At 36.2% G+C, this 18,773-nt stretch overlaps 1 protein-coding gene across 1 annotated transcript in view; it reads left to right on the top strand.

The window, feature by feature from the left end:
• The window catches only part of USH2A (usherin), a 391,368-nt gene that overhangs the window by 106,037 nt on the left and 266,558 nt on the right, over window positions 1-18,773 (top strand). The window contains exons 19-21 of the mRNA XM_052681187.1: window positions 327-484; window positions 1,746-1,890; window positions 10,952-11,182. Coding sequence (XP_052537147.1) covers window positions 327-484; window positions 1,746-1,890; window positions 10,952-11,182 — 534 coding nt within the window. The remainder of the gene's footprint in view (window positions 1-326; window positions 485-1,745; window positions 1,891-10,951; window positions 11,183-18,773) is intronic.

Below are 18,773 nucleotides of genomic sequence, written 5' to 3'. Positions count from 1 at the left end.
CAGGTTGCATGAAGTTTTTTGTTCAAGACTTTTTCATCTCTGTGTACTTACTTTCCTGCTGAAGGGTTTCGGACTTGTGTCTATCAGTGTTTCTTTGAAGACGTAGGCAGTTTTCTTCTGCATCTGTGACCAGAGCAGAAAAGAGGGGAATTATGTACTTTTAATGTCTATTAAAATAATAAGAAAATTCCAGTTAGACTCAGACTCAAAAATGTGGTTAAAAAGGGATTTGATTGGAAAAGACTGCCTGAAATGATGTTTTACAAATACTATATGAAGTGTTGCATTACAATCTGCATTATTTTATAGATGTTATTGTATTTCAGCCCCGGTGTTCATGCCATCTCCATCAGTATTCCCTCTTTCCCCATATTCCCTCAATGTATCGTGGAAAAAACCTGAAGATAATTTATCAAGAGGAGAAGTGGTGGGATACAGCATCAGTTTGATAACTGAGCAAAGGTTCTTGCCAACATTTTCCCAGGTATGATTTTACCGTAAGTTTTTTAGTATATGGTAACAAGAGAAATGATTAAGTTTGACATCCTCCTTGGTGTTTTCCTGATTTATTTTCCCGATTTTTAGATACCTACATTGATGCAAGTTTTTCACCTCTCAATTTATATTGACTGCTTTGTAATATTATACATTACTCCTGGATTTAAAGTTATATTCCTGAGATGATCTGTTTTCACTAGTGATTATGATTCAAAATTAAGGGATCAGTCTGAGCAACATTCACCTTGATCTTTGCAAACTGACATTTTTTATATTGCTACATTTGCTAACATGCTTAAAGACATTGTTTTGAGGAGACCATTCTTACATTAAAAAAGGTAACTTTCTGGGTCTCTGCATAAAAAAAGGGGGAAAGTCTTTGGGGAAACCTAAAATAGCAGAGAAACAAATTTATAATAGCTGAATAAATGGTTTTAAAATGATCTTATTATTTTTGAGTGACTAGATTTGGAAAGCAAATACCACAGCAGTAATCGTAAGCTAAAAGCTGAGGATTGAGCAAAGAAACATTTTATATGATGAGAGTGTAGGAGTGGAACTGATGCTCTGATATTGTACTTCCTAGCTCAGAACCGAATTTCAGCTTTCAGTATTACCACAGATTGGCCTCAGCTTGTTAGTCTATAAAATGGGGATTACATTATTTTACCTTACAATTATCTACTGAGTCAACAGTTGTAAAAGTAAATTGCTTCTGATCTCAGGCTAGCAAGATTTTTCATGTAAATAATTATCTGATAAAGAAGTTATCCAAGATATAACATCTTATGTACTTTTCCTATAACTAATAACTTAAATAATTCAAATGAAGCAGATTCAAATGTTTGTAGGCATTAATTATTCCCATTCCTCCCAGTGCCTCTTAACTACGTCATTCTGCACTTGGTCAGATTTTGCCACTTTGTAGTGTCATCTTCATCACCAGGATTGTAGCTGTACAGTTTGTAGTGATAACTGCACCACCACACAGTCTTACGAGGCAATAACTTTGTTTCCTCATTTATCCACTTAGGACCTGTCTTGTCACCTCATAAAACAGTGTGATGGGAAGTATTGTTGTTTAAATCCTAGCTTGTTAAGATTTTCCAAAATAATCGTTTCCCTCAATTGGTCCCTGCAAGCTTTTCCACATACAAATGAAAGAATCTAAAAATTCAGAGACAAATATTTTATTTTCCTTCCTACTCGTTTACCAGTTGTTACCTTCTCATTTCTTTGCTTGGCAGGTTTTACACATCGCAGAGGCTCACGAACTTTCCTATATAGCAACAGGATTAAAACCTTACAGAACATACAACTTCACTATTACACTCTGCAATCAAATTGGTTGTGTTACCAGTGAGCCAGGAATGGGGCAAACTTTGGCAGCTGGTAAGGAAACTAAGTGCAAATCTGACGTGCAGTTCTGAAATAACATTTGAATGTTATCATAATCTGATGCAGAGTGACAGGAATAGATGTTGTATTAATACAGTGACTTTCTTAATTATTATTTGTTCATCTTGACAGATTCAAAACAATGTTTTCAACAAATAGTTGAGGTACATTATGGCAATAGAGTATGTGTACTACTCTCTCAACTGCAAGTTATATATACATATGGATATATATGTTAACCTCTTTCATTAAGCTGTAACTGTACATACATGTGGAGTTCATTCATTTCTGATGCTGTATTTTTAATCTGTCTCATTTGCATAACAACGGATGAGGAATGTGTACTATGTGGTACCTTGCATAATCCACAAAGAGAGTAGTACGATTTTTGTGCTTGACTAACACAGCTACATAGCATGTCTGTATGTCAGAATTGGAGGTCTGCTGTTTTCAAAATGCTTATTTAACCCCTGAAATTTAAGATATCTTGCAGATATGTATGTATATTCTTCCCTAAAAAAGTGATACTTAATAAGTTGCGTACCTGTGGCTGTGCAACCTTAAAAAAAAATTCGTCTGTGAGCTAATTTCAGCCGCATCAGGGAATTTCTAGTGTACTAACTTCCTACAAATTCGGAATAAAATAAGGATTCATACAGAACAGACAGGAAGGAAGCTTGCATTTACTTGGAGGAAGAGGTTGACGTTTGTGTCCAAGGATCAAAAGTTGTTAGGTCATGCTGGTGACCTACCTGCTGACTACTTAACGTTATGGTTGGCTTTTGTATAGGCATTTAAAATGCACTAGTTATTTTCACAATATTACCATCTGCAGTTTAGCATTTAGTGTAGCTATCATATGATGGTTGTGATTATGATCTTTTGAAATTATCTGTTTTATTAAATTTGGTTTCCTGTAAGAAAGAAATCTGAATTTCTGTGCAGAATGTTTTCATAGGCTCCATGGACTCTATTGAGGTTTTCTGAATTCCATCAAAGGTCCTCTGTATAATCAGTGAAGAGATACAGGAGCTGCCAGGAAGGAAATGAGTAGCTCGAAGTCAGTAAATATCTAGGTTTATATACGTGAAATGAAGGGGAATGTGGGCTACTGAGATATGATGTCCACTATGCCCTCAGTCTTACTCAGTTTAATTGCCTTTACTTTTTGTTTTCAAGGGGAGGATGCCTCCTGTTGTGTTCCTTAACTCATTGTATTTTTTTGTGTGTGTGTCTGAGAACAAAGATTGCTTTATCAGTCTTCTCTCTTCCTGAAATGTTAATATGAAGATTTGTTTCCTCATACTGAGGCTTCACAAAGTTTCAAGCTGGTCAGCTACAGTGTCTTGTATGACTTGATTTCAGAGCACATAGCCATATAAGGAACAGAGGTCCAGTCTAAGTTGATAACCGTGGAAACAAAGGTGTGACCTAAATGGCACACCTTATTACTACAAATCATCCAACTTTGCATTCATACATTTATAAAAAGAATCAGAAACGATAGCTTTGTTATGCTTGACAGCTTGTTTATGACTGCCTTCCCCATGGTTGTGTTAATTCTTAGAGACTTTTCACATTAATAAGGCAGAAGAATACAGAATAGAATCACAAATGCATCCTAATCTGTTAGCTGTTTTGCAGTGTAGCATTTCTTGCTTGCTATGGTAGGCCTTGAAAGCAGAGTCCTTTATGGGTTTCCTTTTTTAAAGCATATTAATGCAATGTCTTAAATTCTGACAAACTTAAAGAGTAAAACATTTTAATTTTACGTGCCATTTTATCTTTTGTTCACATTTTTCATTTCATTTGTTTAACAACCTTCAGTTTTTGTGTACAAGTTCAGTTTTGGGAAGTATTGGAAATCTGTAGTTTTATAGAAAATTAAAAATACTTTTGTGATGACGTTTGATTAAAGGATGTTTGAACTTGGAAAATGATTAAGAAAAGCCAGTCCTGTTATTTGTAAAAATAGATGATCAAATTTTAGTCCATTAATAGCCTATTTATGTCACCGAACAGTGCAAAATGAAATTAAAATTGCCTTTCTAGTGCAGTTGAGGAGCTGCTCTTCATGAAGGAATGTCTCCCTGGCATGATGACCATCTCCCTGGCTGTGTGCCATTCACCCTCCATGCCCTGGCAGAGGGTGATTTTGGAGGAAGTCTCAACTGCAGTGTGCTTCAGCATAACGGTTCCCTCACACCATAACAGTCCAGGAGCTTGGAACTGTGCTCCAAGTTGGACTATAGCTTATACTAAATTACATTAGTTCTTCACCTCTGATCTTGAGGAGGAGAATGGAAAATCATCTCTAACCCTTCCATTTATGGAATTTATCATATGGAGCCTTTATATCAATGGGTCCTGTGATGGCTATAATTTTGGCATGGCCACTTGAGGTAAACTAGTAAAGGAGCCGTTTTCAGAATTGCCAGTGCCTAGAAATCTCAAGTTAATTTAAACCTTTGTTCATTTGTTAGGATAATTTCTCTGGCAACGTGCTTTTTATATGGTATAGTACAGCAAACATACAGACAGAAACAATGCCATTAAATTGCTGGAAACAAAAAGGCTGAGGAAGTATTGTAAGATTTTGAGGTAGAACGTAAAATAGAAAAAAAGAGATTTCTGCAAATTACAGGAGCAGCAGTAACAGTATGGTGATCTTTTAGTGAGAAGTCTTTTTGGAGTAAACTTAAATCAATTGGTTTCTTCTGAATTATTTTAACAAGCAGATCCCTTCTAACATGGTTCAGTATAGGTGTCTGTATCGGCGATATCTCATGAGTAGCTTAGCTGAGAGTGAAAAAGAAAGTTAAAATCAGCCATGCATGCTTGTGTCTGTCAGATTGACAAAAAATTTCCCTTTTACCACTACAGTCATAGTACAGTACAGTCATAATCATTTGTAAATGGTTGTAAAAGGCGACATCTGATCTAGAAGAATGTGAGGAGAGGGAGAGGTTTGAGTGAACAAAATGGAATTTGTACTAATTAAGTTATTTTATAATAAAGCTAGATGGAAGCTTTCACAAACGCAAATGGAACCAGGAAAATAAATAGGAAGGAAGTGTGATCAATAAAAGAATTTGCACAGAAATTCCTGGTTCATAACAGGCTCCTAAGATGTTAAGAAGCATTGGTAGATCAGTGTTTCAAAGTAGTGCAGTATAGGTTGAAAAATTTAAGTACATCAAGAAAATGGAAGAAGGGAATTAACTCATCCTGGGTACACGAAGAGAAGGTGACAGGACAATAACAGAACTTCTTTTTGGCATGTTCAGTCATGAATATGTGTATAGTTGGCTTCACAGATCTCAAATCATATTTATACATAGGTGGATAAAAGCTTTCTTATTCCCATTAATATAGAAGATTTCAGTAGGATGGAATTAGCCATGCAAGTGCTTGGACCAGTACTACTGCTTATCCTACCCTTCTCTATGTCTGTCAAAGTGTGCCTTAAACAATCTATACAGCTATGTTTCATTAACTGCTGTGTGACTGAGCTTATTTCTTGTAATTAAGTTTGTCTTTCCTTTGCCCTTCTTCATTTTTTTTCAACTTCATTTAAAAAACCTTTTTTTTTTTTTTTTTTGAGACACCAAAGTATGGCTTTGTGATTGCTGCCATTTACCCCAGCACATTGTATTAGCGATCCTTTGCTTTTGATGGCAATTATAGGATTCAGAAACTAATTTGTAGAAGATATTTTTCCAGCACCAGCTGCATCTGGCTTCTTGGCAGACTTCTGAAGCAGTTGTATTGGTGTCTTTGGAGTTACCTCTGGGTTTACTGGGGTAATGATGCTGATGGGCTTTCTGGGTTGTCTTGCACTCCTTGATGTCATTTTCTTTTTGATTACCCTTTTAATCTGAGTAATTTGTCCATTTTTTTCCATTCATGAATAAGTTCCAGGGCAAGCCTGTTTCAAAAGCCTTAACCCATTGTCTGACAATATTGCATTTCTTTATGCCTGTCTACAAAATGCTGTGCCTCAATTTTAAAATCACAAATGCACGTTAAACAGGTAATTAGTAATGTATATTTTCCTTTGTTGCAGAAGAGAAATGTGAGGTCCATTTGCTGCTGGCCTGAAAACACAGATTGTTTTGCATGCATGTACATAAGTCTCTTCATTGTGAATAGGACCCAAAGTGATTAAACAAGCACTCTTAATATGTTAATTTATAATTTTAATTACAACAATCTTGTATATATAGTCATTAGTGAATACTAATATAAATATTTTTCTACCTTTTTATTCATAATGCATAAACCAATCATCCAGTTACTTCTCGGCAGTTGCCTGTTTCCGTTTCATAATACAATCTTTGTTCTTAGTTATGAATGCATTTTGTTCATTCCTGTCTTGAATAATCCCTCATTAAGCTAGTCACTTTCTGCTCCATGCTAAAAAGGAAAAATTATCATGCAAATGTGGCATGCCATATTAAAAAGCACATTACCAAACACTTTTGTTGCTGTCCTTCAATTAGTTTCCCTTCTTTGAATTTAATTTCATTTGTTGTTAAACTACTGACTTGATGTATGGACTCATGAATTTGAGGCTGCTGCCAAGAGTGTAACGGGAAAAAAAAAATCAAAGCCTCTTCAGAAAGCTGCAGAGGCAAAGCTGGAATGAATTTGCTTCACCTTTGACAAGTACACTTGAACAGCATTGGAATCCTCTGATGATTCAGCCTGGCTAATTATCCAATTATTTATTTCAAGAATAAAGACACTGTTTTACAATTAGGAAAGTGTAAAGTAATCTGAGAAATTTGGTAATGACAGATGACTTAGGTAACTTCTGAGATAAACAGTGTATGCTCAAAGTTGTCTTGCCAAGTGTGCAAGCTGTAGTTAAAATATTCTTTGAGTTTCAGGAAAATAGCAAGGACTGAAAAGTTATTTGTCTCTCATCCTCTTCTAACACGTACTTCAAAAATAGCTCGGTTTGTTCTTTTCCTCTATGTCAAATTCGTAAGGTTTTAAGCTATGTTTAAGTTGTACTTCTCTTGATTAAAAGCTTTTGGTTCAAAGCAATAGTTTTTAATTGCCTAATGATATAAGTCAGTTCTTAGGAAAGAACCGTGCATTTAGGAGTTCATTTGCAATATAACTGAAAAATTCATTGCATGGCAGTAAAACAATTTACTGTTAATTACAAGGAGAAGAATTTGCTGTACCATGCTCACAGATTGCCATGAATCATGCAGCACTCCTAGAGATTTATAACAGATGTGTAAGTGGGATGAATTAGCAGGGTTTAATAACAGAGACACAAATCATGCAGACTTCAAGGAGCTTTAATTGATATACTAGAATGTGACGGGCATGAATCACTCAGCCATTCAACAGCACTGTAACATATGGTCAGCTCAATATGCTGCATCTTAAATCGGTTGGTGAGTCGTTGGTTGTCCCATATGGTGGAAGCAATATATTTTTCACCATTTTTAAAAAATACTGTGTAGTACATCTATTTTTAAAGAAATATGACTGTAGCATAGCCATGTTATTAAACTTTCTTTTGACAATGTTAAGGGTGTAAGGTTTTTTGTTTTGGAGAGAATTCCAGAACAGACTCTTAAGAATTTTCTGAAAAAAATTAAAATATTGTCCCATAGGTATAAGTATTATTATTTTTTTTTTTTTACTATTACTGTTTAAATGGCTGGTGCTGTTGTGAAGAGCAGGGAAATAAAAGATCATATCAGAAATGTTATGACTATCTCAGGGTCCTCTGAACTGTAGTAGAAATGAAATGGATGACCACTAGCTAGGCAGGTAATTTCACCTGCAAGGAAAACTCCAAGATGATAAAAATCAGGCTTGATGCTTTTGTCCTTGAATCTCTGTTTCAATTAGTATGCGTGCATTCCTAATGCAAATAAAAGATTATTTAAAATTTCATTCTTGTTGGTATTGTTACCACTGTGAATGATTCAGAATGGCTAATTGAAGAGTTCTGTGGAAAGATCCTCAAATATCTACCTAGAATATGCTGAGTAGTAGTTATTCAAACATACGTAAACCTGTTAAATTTAGTCATACTGTAAATATGTTATTTCTGGGATAAGAATCTGGCAGAGGATGGGAAAACTTTAGCAGTTGTATTAGTAAACCTGACAGACTTGAGAAAAGAGTATTGTATCCTTAGAACCACGTCTGCCAGAATTTAATGTCAACAATTAAAATTTATTTTGATCCTTACCTAGTGTTTATTACTGTTTGTATACACAACAGACCTTACTAATACAGAGATGCACTATTAGATGGAATTACCATCTGTTCAGAGTGAAATGCTGGCATCTGTCTTGGAGTCTAAAACTAAAATGATATTATTTCAAACAAAACAAAATTAACTGCTCTTTACTTACCAACTTCATTTTTGTGTACATGTGTGTGCATGCACACATGGGAAAGGCTTATTTGTAATGACCTGTGTAGCAACATCTATATTTAGATATATGACTTCAACGTAAGCTGTATGGACCATCTGTCTTTATTGGTCTTCTCTGTGCCCTGTGCTACACAATGGCATGCAGCAATCATAGACTTTTAAACACTGTTTTAGCTTTATAATATATTAAATATGTATTATATAGCAAGACATTAAAACTACATAATTAAAATACACAAAATGTGACTTTGAATCCACTAAAATGTAGTGCACTCATTATTTTGACAGATGTGTCTTAACAGAACGTGACTAAAAGAAATTAAGTAGGTGAAACTGTAGTCGATTCATCTTTCAGAAAGTAGCTACAGGTACCACAGTGACACCTTTAGGAAAATATATAGTGCATCTTTTAGTCTTGAATATTTTTAATTTCAGTGTTTAGTACCATGCTGGACTAGTGCTATGGATTTATTCTCAGTACCGTCTGAGCCTGTGAAGAGTTGTTGAGTTGTTGCTTTGTGTTTTGTTTTTTTTCCCCAGGTTTTCCTTTTTTAACTGATGCGACTTTTTGTGCTTAGCCTTCCATTGTCTTGATGCACAAGAATTCTCAAGCGTCAATGAGCTCTAGTTTAAATACTAATGTTACAGTGTGAATGTTACTTTCTAAAAGGTAGTCTTCTGTTCCATATATCACAAAATAATAAATTGTGTCATGCCAGTGTTTAATGCGTGTACACAGTGCATTAACTGTAACTGTAGTACATTTATTTGTGCTGGAGGAGACTTGAAAATGATTAAAAAATCAATACTTCCCTGTCAGAGAAGCAAGTGTTACGATGCATTTAAGTAGTTAATTGCATAAGCCCTATAAAAGCTTCAGGTTTGGGTACCAGAGATGCCATAATTATGGTCCAACTATCTGCCATTTATTAATACTAGGCTTTAAAGGAAGATCTAGTTATTGTCGTGAGTGTTAGCTGTATGTGTTTTAGAACTAATGAATTTTATCATTTCCGTTTTACCGTCATGAAGTCAAACTGAAGGGCTCAACCTCTTATGTTCACATTTAAAATGCTGACGTACACCAGATCCTTCCGAAGGTGACGTTTTGATTGTTAAGACATGTTTTCTATTTAAACTTGTGCATTAATACCACAATTCATTAGTGCTGTGCCCTACTTATGCAGGAGAGCTTATGACCTCACGCTGCATTACTTCAATTTTGACATTGTAAATTTCTAACATAGCGTGAGATACTAATTAGATTGTGAAGTCATAAATGATGCCTAAGCAGGAATTTACAGCACATAGTGTCACTGGCAGCTTCCCAGTTCCCCCACTCACTGCTTTCTCCAAGAAGAATATTTATCAAGCTGGGGGAAGGGAGGGGAAAGGAAGAAAAATGATAGCAACATGCTACAGGCGAATAGAAAAAATGAAAAATATGTAAATGATTCTGGAAATGCACTAATGTTTAAAAGGATGTTATTAATTTCTTGTAAATGAAGCAATTTCTTTTTCTTTAAAGATCTCACAATATACAATGCTGTGCTGTGAAGTAATGTCAGATTTTGAAGACCCATATTTTAATTCAGATTTTATTGTTCTTGAGAGGCGTTTATTGCTCGTTACTATGTCATTATGGGAACAAATAATTTTTACAAGTTGTCATTGTATTTCACTTCTTGCTTACAAATGAAGTTTTCTATGTCTGAATGCTTTTGTTTATCAAAGAAATAAGAGGAGGAAAAAAGGAAAGATAGGTAGAGGTTCTATAGATAATAAAGTGTTCTTGTACTCCTTCTTCAGATGACATCTTTTTCAATGCTGGACCAATCCTTTCTACCTGTATGGCCATTATGCCATTAAGCAAACAGATCTTGCTGCCCTCCAGTGGCTTACTGTACAGTACTTAAAAGAAATAAAAAGATATATTCTGTTCATAGTTCAGCTATAGAGTGACAAAATCTATCAAGTTGTATAATAGAATCAGCATATTGGTTTTATTGGTAGGAGGACCATTGTAATACCATGAAGTTGCATATACTGGTAGCCTCAAAGAGACAGTCTTGCATGGAGTGTTACTGCACACCAGTGTTGGTGTGAAGAAGTCTAGAGACAAGCATTTTCTTGAATGAAATAATTTTCTGAACATGTTAGTTTCATATTAGGTTATGCATGTGCATTAAAAAAAAACAAACTGTAGGCCTTCATTATTCAGCTTACAAAGCTGTTCTGGTCCTGCTGACTGGGTAAGTTCATCTAGTGATAAAAGATTTGTATTGTTATACACCGTACTGCTGAGATATAGCAAGACTTAATTTATCATTCAGATTTTTCTTTGGTCTCTCGTTCAATTCCAACTCTGAAAGTCATACAGATAGGTGCTTTCCATTGACCATGACTTAAGAGACTCATCAGCAGGGAAATACAGAAATTGTCCAAAGCCTGAAGCACAAGAAAGCTGAAAGCAAGTTCTTTTAAAAATTAAGAGTTCTTTTTTTTTCTAATGAAGCTTCTGCAGATATCCGTTCTTAAGTGGACTAGAAAACATAGCTGGATGTTTTTGGAAAACTGTTATGTATAAGAAACTATTTTTCCTATAATTTCTTAATATATATATCAATATATTTTAATGCACAGCTCCAAGGAAGTTTCATGCCCCTCGTGTTGAAGGAATAAACAGCACAATGGTGAAGATAAGCTGGAATGAACCTGAAGAACTTAACGGACCTTCTCCCACCTACCAGGTGGAAAGGATGGATTCATCTTTAGCTACATGGGATACAGAAGTAGAAAAAGGAGTCCGTTTCCCAGGAAATGGTTATTACAGATTTGCTAGTTCGACTCTTCCTGCCAATGCTTACTTTACAGGTAAATTCATTTAAATTACTTAAGAAATATATCAGTTATACTCTGCATTTGTTTAACAACTCATTGTCATTATTTTTAACATTTCTACGGTAAAATATGTGGGTTTTAATTTACAAGCATAATTTGATTGTTAGTGATGTATGGGCTATTTTGATTGTCACATAAAAAGCCTGTAGAAAACTTTATTGGACATGTGGGATTTGTTCCCTTGGCTTTAGGCATGGAGGTGTACGTGATGGTGAGTGTTGCTGCGTATGTCTTATTTCCTTGTGGCAAATATACGATGGATTTGATTTATGCATCTGGGATCAAAATTTCTCAATGAATTTGCTAAGACCTGTTTTATTTCATATCTTTTTGAGGATTTCTGAGGTTGTGCGAGTACTCCTGAGCTCTTTCCTGTGCTCAAATCATTTGTGATGTTTTGCTACTATAGTCTAGGCAACAAAAAAGACTGCCAATCTGACAGAAGTATGCTTTTTCTGGGCTGCTTTATTTTTGTTTAGGTATGTATTTTGGAACAGCGGGTCTTTCAGATCTTTGCAGACCAGCTTTCCTATGTTCTGTGATTCCCAGATTTTGCTAATGTCTTCACTTCATGGATAAATCAAAGATATAAACAGTACAGTTCTGGGAAAAATATCTCGATAAATCCAGTTGTGTGTTTGAGGTGCTATAGTGGTCTGTCATTAGTATATTACAATGATGTGCATGGAACATGACTTTTTAGCAGCATAAGAAGAAATGACAAAGCTGAAGATTTCTTTATTTTTAAAAAGGTATGTAAGAGGGGTGTGTGTGTGTGTGTGTGTGTGTGTATACATATATATATACATACTAGCTTACAGCAGCAAAGGAAAATCCTTAAAGGAATCTCAGTGTCAGTGTCAGCAAGTATTCCACTGCATGCGGATGATAAAGAAGCTCTACTGTACAGTGATACAGCTTAGCCTGGTACTGTGACTTGGTTGCTATGAGTTAAGGTGCAAAAAGCATGCAGTATTGGTGACACAGGGAAGAACCCTAAAGATTTAAAGTGAACTCAGCAGCTGATGTATCTTAATTTTCTGGATCATCACAGATAATCTTGTCAATTTTCTTGGATCACACATATCTTGGTACTTGCTAGTATGTGTGTGAGAATCCAGTTTTTGTTTAAAACACAAATAGCATTCTCTGTCTATGATCACACAGTGAATCTGATGTTTAAAAAAAATTAGAAGTTGAAGAACATTTCCATTTCATTTTCTTGCTAGGTGCTTACTTGATTGGTAGCAGAGTAATTGTAATAAGTGATAATGCGTTAGTTAAATATTTGACACCATGTTGACGTGCAAAACCTGCCCCTGTGCAGGAGTCTATGGGAGCAGCTGTTGGGCTCTTTTCCACAGCCAAATGGCTAGATAGATTTCCTGACATCAGACTTTGCACCTTTTACTGTATATTTAGTTTTGTTTTGTTTTTTTTTTTTTAAAAAAAGTGATCTTATCTTTTTTCCTTTTATCAATTGCGATGATCTAAACACCAACTGAGCTACAGTTTTTCTCACCAGAGCTGTAGTCAGTCCCATCACCGCAGAGTAGTTAAGTAGTTTAACCAGCCAAGTAATTACAGGTATCACTGGTATCTTCCTTGTAAGTCTATATGAGTGCTGAGGAAAAGGGAGATGCTGTACTTGGATAGTTAGCATGCCTATCTATGACCAAGAAAGCCCAGTGCTTGTCTACCCAAGCACTTATTCAGTCTGGTGTTCAGACTGATACTAGGAGCTAGTATCTAATAGAGCAATACTGTTTTTGAGGTGGTAGTTTGAGAGAGCTCGAAAAGATGGATTCAAAGAAGATGTTAAAGCTCCATTAAAATTGGAATCTGTTGACTGATGCTGTTGTGTGAATTAACACAGTTCATTATTTGTTTGGATTGTGATCTTTCTATTAGATGATTTATTGATCTGAGTACCTGAAGATGAGCTAGAACCATAACAAGCCAGGCAGTTTGTCCAGATACCTGCCAGGAAAGACTGACATTCAAGTTAAATCATCCTGTTTAGTACCTGGAAAAGTATAATTCATCTACTTGATAACTCAGTTTTTGAGAAGTGAAAATCTGTTGTTTTTTTTTAATTGTCACTAGCCCTTCTAAAACAAAGATGGGAAATTATGAAAAGTAGGAGGGTTTTGAAAAAAAGATAGAGGAATGAAGAGTTCTCTACACTTGTTCCATTATTGAGGCCCTTGTTTCATTACCCATCTTCTGAGGATAAGCAGGTGGCAATTGTACTTTATGGATGGAATGACTTTAGTGTGCATGCAGCTGTGTACATTTTTGACACAAAAGTATGCCAGCTTGCATATGTCAGTCAGAAGATAGGTACTTCTTGGTGCTTTTGTGATCACCCACTGCTAATCCAGAAAAAGATAGATCAGTTTTTTCACTGCTGATAAATGCAGTCATCTGCAGTGCCTTCCCAGCTGATTATATGCTCCAAGGTGCAAGTAATAGAGGCAGATGTGTCATCTGGGAATTTTTCTGAATTTATTAAAAAAAGAAGTTTGGCAATAAACACTGGCTACCCTACGCAGTATCTTTCTCTTGCAGTTGAAGAGAAAGCTTTGTGATAGGCAGAAGATGTGCTCTCAGTATGCATTAGATGAAAAGAAGTCAGGTGAAGGAAAGGATTGCTTCTGTCAGAACTGTCCACCTGTAACTTTTTAGTCCTTTGGACTACAGAAGAAATTTTAGGCATCTACAATGTCATTCCACTAAAGATGCAAACATTTTTTAATACTTACTAGCATCACTTGAAGATGTTAGAGACAGCAATGCTGGTTGAATCTAGCAAAATACTACTAGACAAAGGGTAATTCATGTTCTCATTTTAGCTAAGGAATTCATCTGTCCCTGTTGCTCTGGAGACTTGAGTATTCAAGTGTTTATCTTTGTATCTTTCCCATGAGACAGCAAAGTGCTATTGTTCTGGTTTTATAGATGAGGAACTGAAGTATGCAGAGTGAGGCCCAGATTTCAGTGTACAGTTGGGAACTCCAATCCATTGATTTTAATTAAAATTTGATGCTTAATTACCTTTCTGAATATGGGCCCAGTTGGGCTACCCAGGGCATGCAGGAAGTCCATAGTGGGGAAGATTTAAATCAAGGTTTCCAAAAGCTTTAATTTGTACCCTAACTGTGGGATCTGTTTTTCTTTCTGCAACAGTTCCTTAATCATCAGTGATAATAGTCTTGCTTTTTTTTTTTTTTTTTTTTTTTTTTTTTTTTTTTTTTTGTCAGATTAAATGTAATACAATTACAGGAAGGACAAAACAGGAGAATTAATCAATTGGATGTGTCTGTGAGGATACTATATCTCTGTAGTACCTCATTGTCTCTATAAAATAGGAAATTGTAGATGTTTTGGTGTGGTTTTTTCCTGATGTAAATTTGCTGAAAGTGCTATGGCTAACGTGTGCTCTATCTGAAGATTTCCACCAACTCTGAAATCTGATACCAGCTGATCTAGTAGGACTCTTGTGTTTAAATTCAGTATAACACACACAAAAAAACAAACATTGAGTTCTTCACTCTCAGCATTTAGAAGCTGACTGAAGTAAAAAGACTGCGCTTGCAAGACACCTTGCCAGAGAAACTCATTTGCTGTATTCCATTAGGCCTGATTTTTAACAGGCTAACTGAACAAAAAAATTTACATTCTACCTAATGAAGGAGTTTATATGTAAAAGATTCTCTAGAAATGGCCAGAATGTTCTATAACCTAGTTATTTTGTGTGGTTTGCTTTATCTTGGGCCGGAGGAATCCCAGGCATCCATACAGACCGGAAGGAGTGGTCCTTGAGAGCCCTACAGAGAAGGACCTGGGGGTCCTGATGAAAAGCTTAACATGAGCCAGCAATGTGCCCTTGCAGCTTAGAAAGCAAATGGTATTCTGGGCTCCAACAGAATGGGGGTGGCCAGCAGAGACAGGGAGGTGATTGTCCCCCTCTCCTTTGCTCTTGGGAGGCCCCATCTGGAGTACTGCATCCAGGTCTGGAGCCCCCAGTACAAGAAAGACAGAGCTATTGGAAAGGATCCAGAGGAGAGCTGCAAAGATGATGAGGGGAATGGAGCACCTCCCCTACGAAGACAGGCTGTGGGAGCTGGGCTTTTTCAGTCTGGAGAAAAGAAGGCTGTGGGGTGACCTTGTTGCAGGCTTTCAGTACCTAAAGGGAGCCTATAAGTGGGAGGGGAATCAACTCTTTGAAAGGGTAGACAACTACAGGACCAGGGGAAATGGTTTTAAATTGAGGGAGGGAGGATTTAGGTTGGATGTTAGGCAGAAGTTCTTTACACATAGAGGTGAGGTGCTGGCACAGGCTGCCCAGAGAGGTTGTGGATGCCCCGTCCCTGGAGGTGTTCAAGGGTGAGTTGGGTGGGGCCCTGGGCAGCCTGGTCTAGAATTAAATGGGGAGGTTGGTGGCCCTGCCTGTGGCACAGAAGATAGGAGGTTCATGATCCTTGAGGTCCCTTCCAACCCTGACCATTCTGTGATTGTCAGTACAGCTTGTGTAATGCAGCTGTTGGAATCCTGAAAGGACATAGTTCTGTTTGTCTGGTGGGTTCTGTAGTGGTGAAGGGAAATATAAAATATTTTTTATATGGCATAGAAAGACATACTTGGAATTTAAAGAACTGTAAATTTCTGAAAATCTTAAATTCAAATTATACTTGTATTATTATGGGTCTATTGGCAAGATCAAAACAAAACAAAACACCTAAGGGTTAAGGCAGTGAGCATGATACCATGTTAACCTGGCTGTCATTGCTAACGAATGGATGAGTTGTAGAACAGTTTTTCATGCAGGAAAGCTAGGGCCTTCGTCTGCTTTCTAGCAAGGATATACTAAAGCTCACAGTAAGTCCACTGAGATTGTTGGATACAGTCAATGGAAAACAGCATGCTGAACTGCTATAGTGTGTATGTGTCTGTGTGAATAGCAACAACTAGCCAACAAATATATTTATGAAGAGTTATTCCTCAATTCCTTTTTGCTCTTTGGTTGAAGGTCAGGACTGGAGATGTGTGAAGAGATTGAATAAAAACAGGCATATGAATGATGACCTGTGCCATTGAGTCCTGCTTAGGATCATGTTTGGCTCTAATTTGAGGTACTATCTTCTCTTCAGGATTCATAATGCATAAATATCTCTGCAAGATAGGCAAGTTCATCTTTTTATTTCATGGCAAGTAGAGGATGCTGAGAAAGCAGGTGTGCACCCTCTTGAATATACTGGTGGATACTTTGTGTTCTTACAGAAACAGAGTTGCTGTTTTTTAAAACTTCCTAGAAAATCTTGTCAAAAACTGCTGTAGTCTTTTGTGTTTTGGTTATACTGGGTAGCCTGTAAGGACAGGAGAGAAGATCATTTAGTTTTCAGAATTTACTGAGCAAGTAGATGGCAGAGTAAGTTCTTACAAAGCTAAAGAACTTCTGGGCCCAAAGAGCAGCCCACTGTAAGATTGCAGATTGAACCCAGAATATGTGGGATGCAAGATCTGAACTTGTAGTTTCTGGACAGCAACTAAGCTTTCTAAGGTAGAGCCATGGATTACATATATCTCTTCTTGAATTTTTCCTTTGATTTCTCCATTGCAAAGGAGAGTCTATGACTGAACTGGTAAAACAGGTTTTGGTTTATTAAGAAAGGATGGAAGTTGCTAACTGTTGGATACATAAGTGAAACAAACTTACTGTGAAGTTTGGGCTACATGAAATCAAACTCAGGGCATTTGTTCACTCTGCAAGAGTGACTCAGTTGCTACAAAAGAAGGAAGCTCAGCTCCTTCTGTACTTTTGTATAACTTTTTTTTTTTTTTTTACTTTTTTTTTTTTTTTTTTTTTTACTTTTTTTTTTTACCTTTAAGCCTGTTAGTTTTGTTTCTTTTGTAATGAGGGAGATTTACTAACTGCACTTGCTTTAAGCCTTGAGTGGGTTTAAATTTTCTCCTGAAGGAGAAACTTTGGAATTTTGGTGGAGGAAGGCTGTTGAAGATCTCATAGTTAGGGCTGAGTGTCATCCACGGGAAACAGACAAGACAGCAAAAGAATATGAGAAGTCAAATTACATCCTTTGATTTCAGGCACAGGCCTATAAACAATTAGAAATTATTTTAATGAGAAATATGCCCAGTACTTGTGCCATCCTTTTTTATTTCATTACATTAGATTGGGTTTAAACTCATGATGCTGGCCACTAAACACCAATCATATCCTCACAGGTGCCTATATGATTTGATGAAAATGTGAATATGATGTCTTCCCAAATGGACTTTGATTTGGTTCAAAAAAATCACGTAACTTCTGTTCAGTAGCAAGCAAAACCTAAACAACTGACTTTGGATTTAAACTAGGATGTCCTGGTATGAGCTGGAGATAACTGTCTATGAAAATTGAAGAGTAGAAAGATTAGTGTGTGAAGATTCCATCTGACCTCTCAAAATTAGACTACTTCTCAAATAAAACACTTAATATAAATTGACCATTTGGTGTCCTTGTTGCAGGCTTTGTAAGTAATATTACATATTCTGTCTAGGAAGAAGAGCAAAGCAAATATTTCATGCATACATCATACATTGCTCAAAATGTTGTGAACAACGTTTTTTCAGGAGTTAGAATTGTACATCTACGCAGAAGGGAAGCCTTTATTTAGTGATAAAATAGGTATTGTATTTTTTTCCAATGGGTGAAGGATTCATTCTGCATTTTCAAAACTGTTGAATTAACTAGTGTTATTTTAATGTGGTTCCTCTTGGATGCTGTTTCTTTGAAAGGGAAGCTATTCATGTATTAAAAAATTCAGTCTTCTCTAAAGAAACCTTAGTGTTGGGCCTTGCTTTGAATCCAAGTTGTCTGAAGTAAGTTACTTCAATAGGATGCTTAAAAAGAAATGTCTTGCCTGCAGTACAAACTCCTTGCCAACCTCTATATGATATAAATTCAGCTCTGCAATGATTAGGAAATAACTGTATGAGGTAAGATGTTCATATATTCAGCATTACGCATAGAGCTCTTTACAATGGCATTTTTAGTGTCACGAAGTGGTCTTAAAAATGAGTATTCCAACAAAAAATACACCTGTGCTAATGTCTTTATGGCCAAATTCTGAATCAGTTACTCATATTTCTCAGAGAAAATCTTGACAGAAATGGTGATTCTTAATAAGTTTGCCATGGAACGCAGCACAAACGTTGTTTACCATTGAACCGAGAAGAGTGGAGAATAGATGGGGTCATTCCAGGAATTGATCTCCATGTAGCTCTTTGTCACAGTGAACTCTGCTGTAATGTGAAACAAATTCAATTCCATATAGTATTGCACAAACATTTCGTAATTAGTAGAAGTCGCAAATATTTTCATTAGCATATGGAGCCAAATAAATGGTCCTTTTCCAACATCCCAGAGGCAATGCGAAGAATGTTATTGGCTGAAAACAGAGCAAATGGAGAGGATTGAAGCTCCTAGACTCATAAGCTTAAAATATGGAAAGGGAGATTGTCTTAGAAATATTTTTTTTTGTGAAATACTAGTTTAGTAAAG

This window comes from Tympanuchus pallidicinctus, unplaced genomic scaffold (genome assembly GCF_026119805.1).
Source record: "Tympanuchus pallidicinctus isolate F22 unplaced genomic scaffold, pur_lepc_1.0 scaffold1, whole genome shotgun sequence".
NCBI lineage: Eukaryota > Metazoa > Chordata > Aves > Galliformes > Phasianidae > Tympanuchus > Tympanuchus pallidicinctus.
The sequence above is the reverse complement of the archived record's forward strand: the minus strand, read 5'-3'. Positions and strand labels throughout refer to the sequence as shown.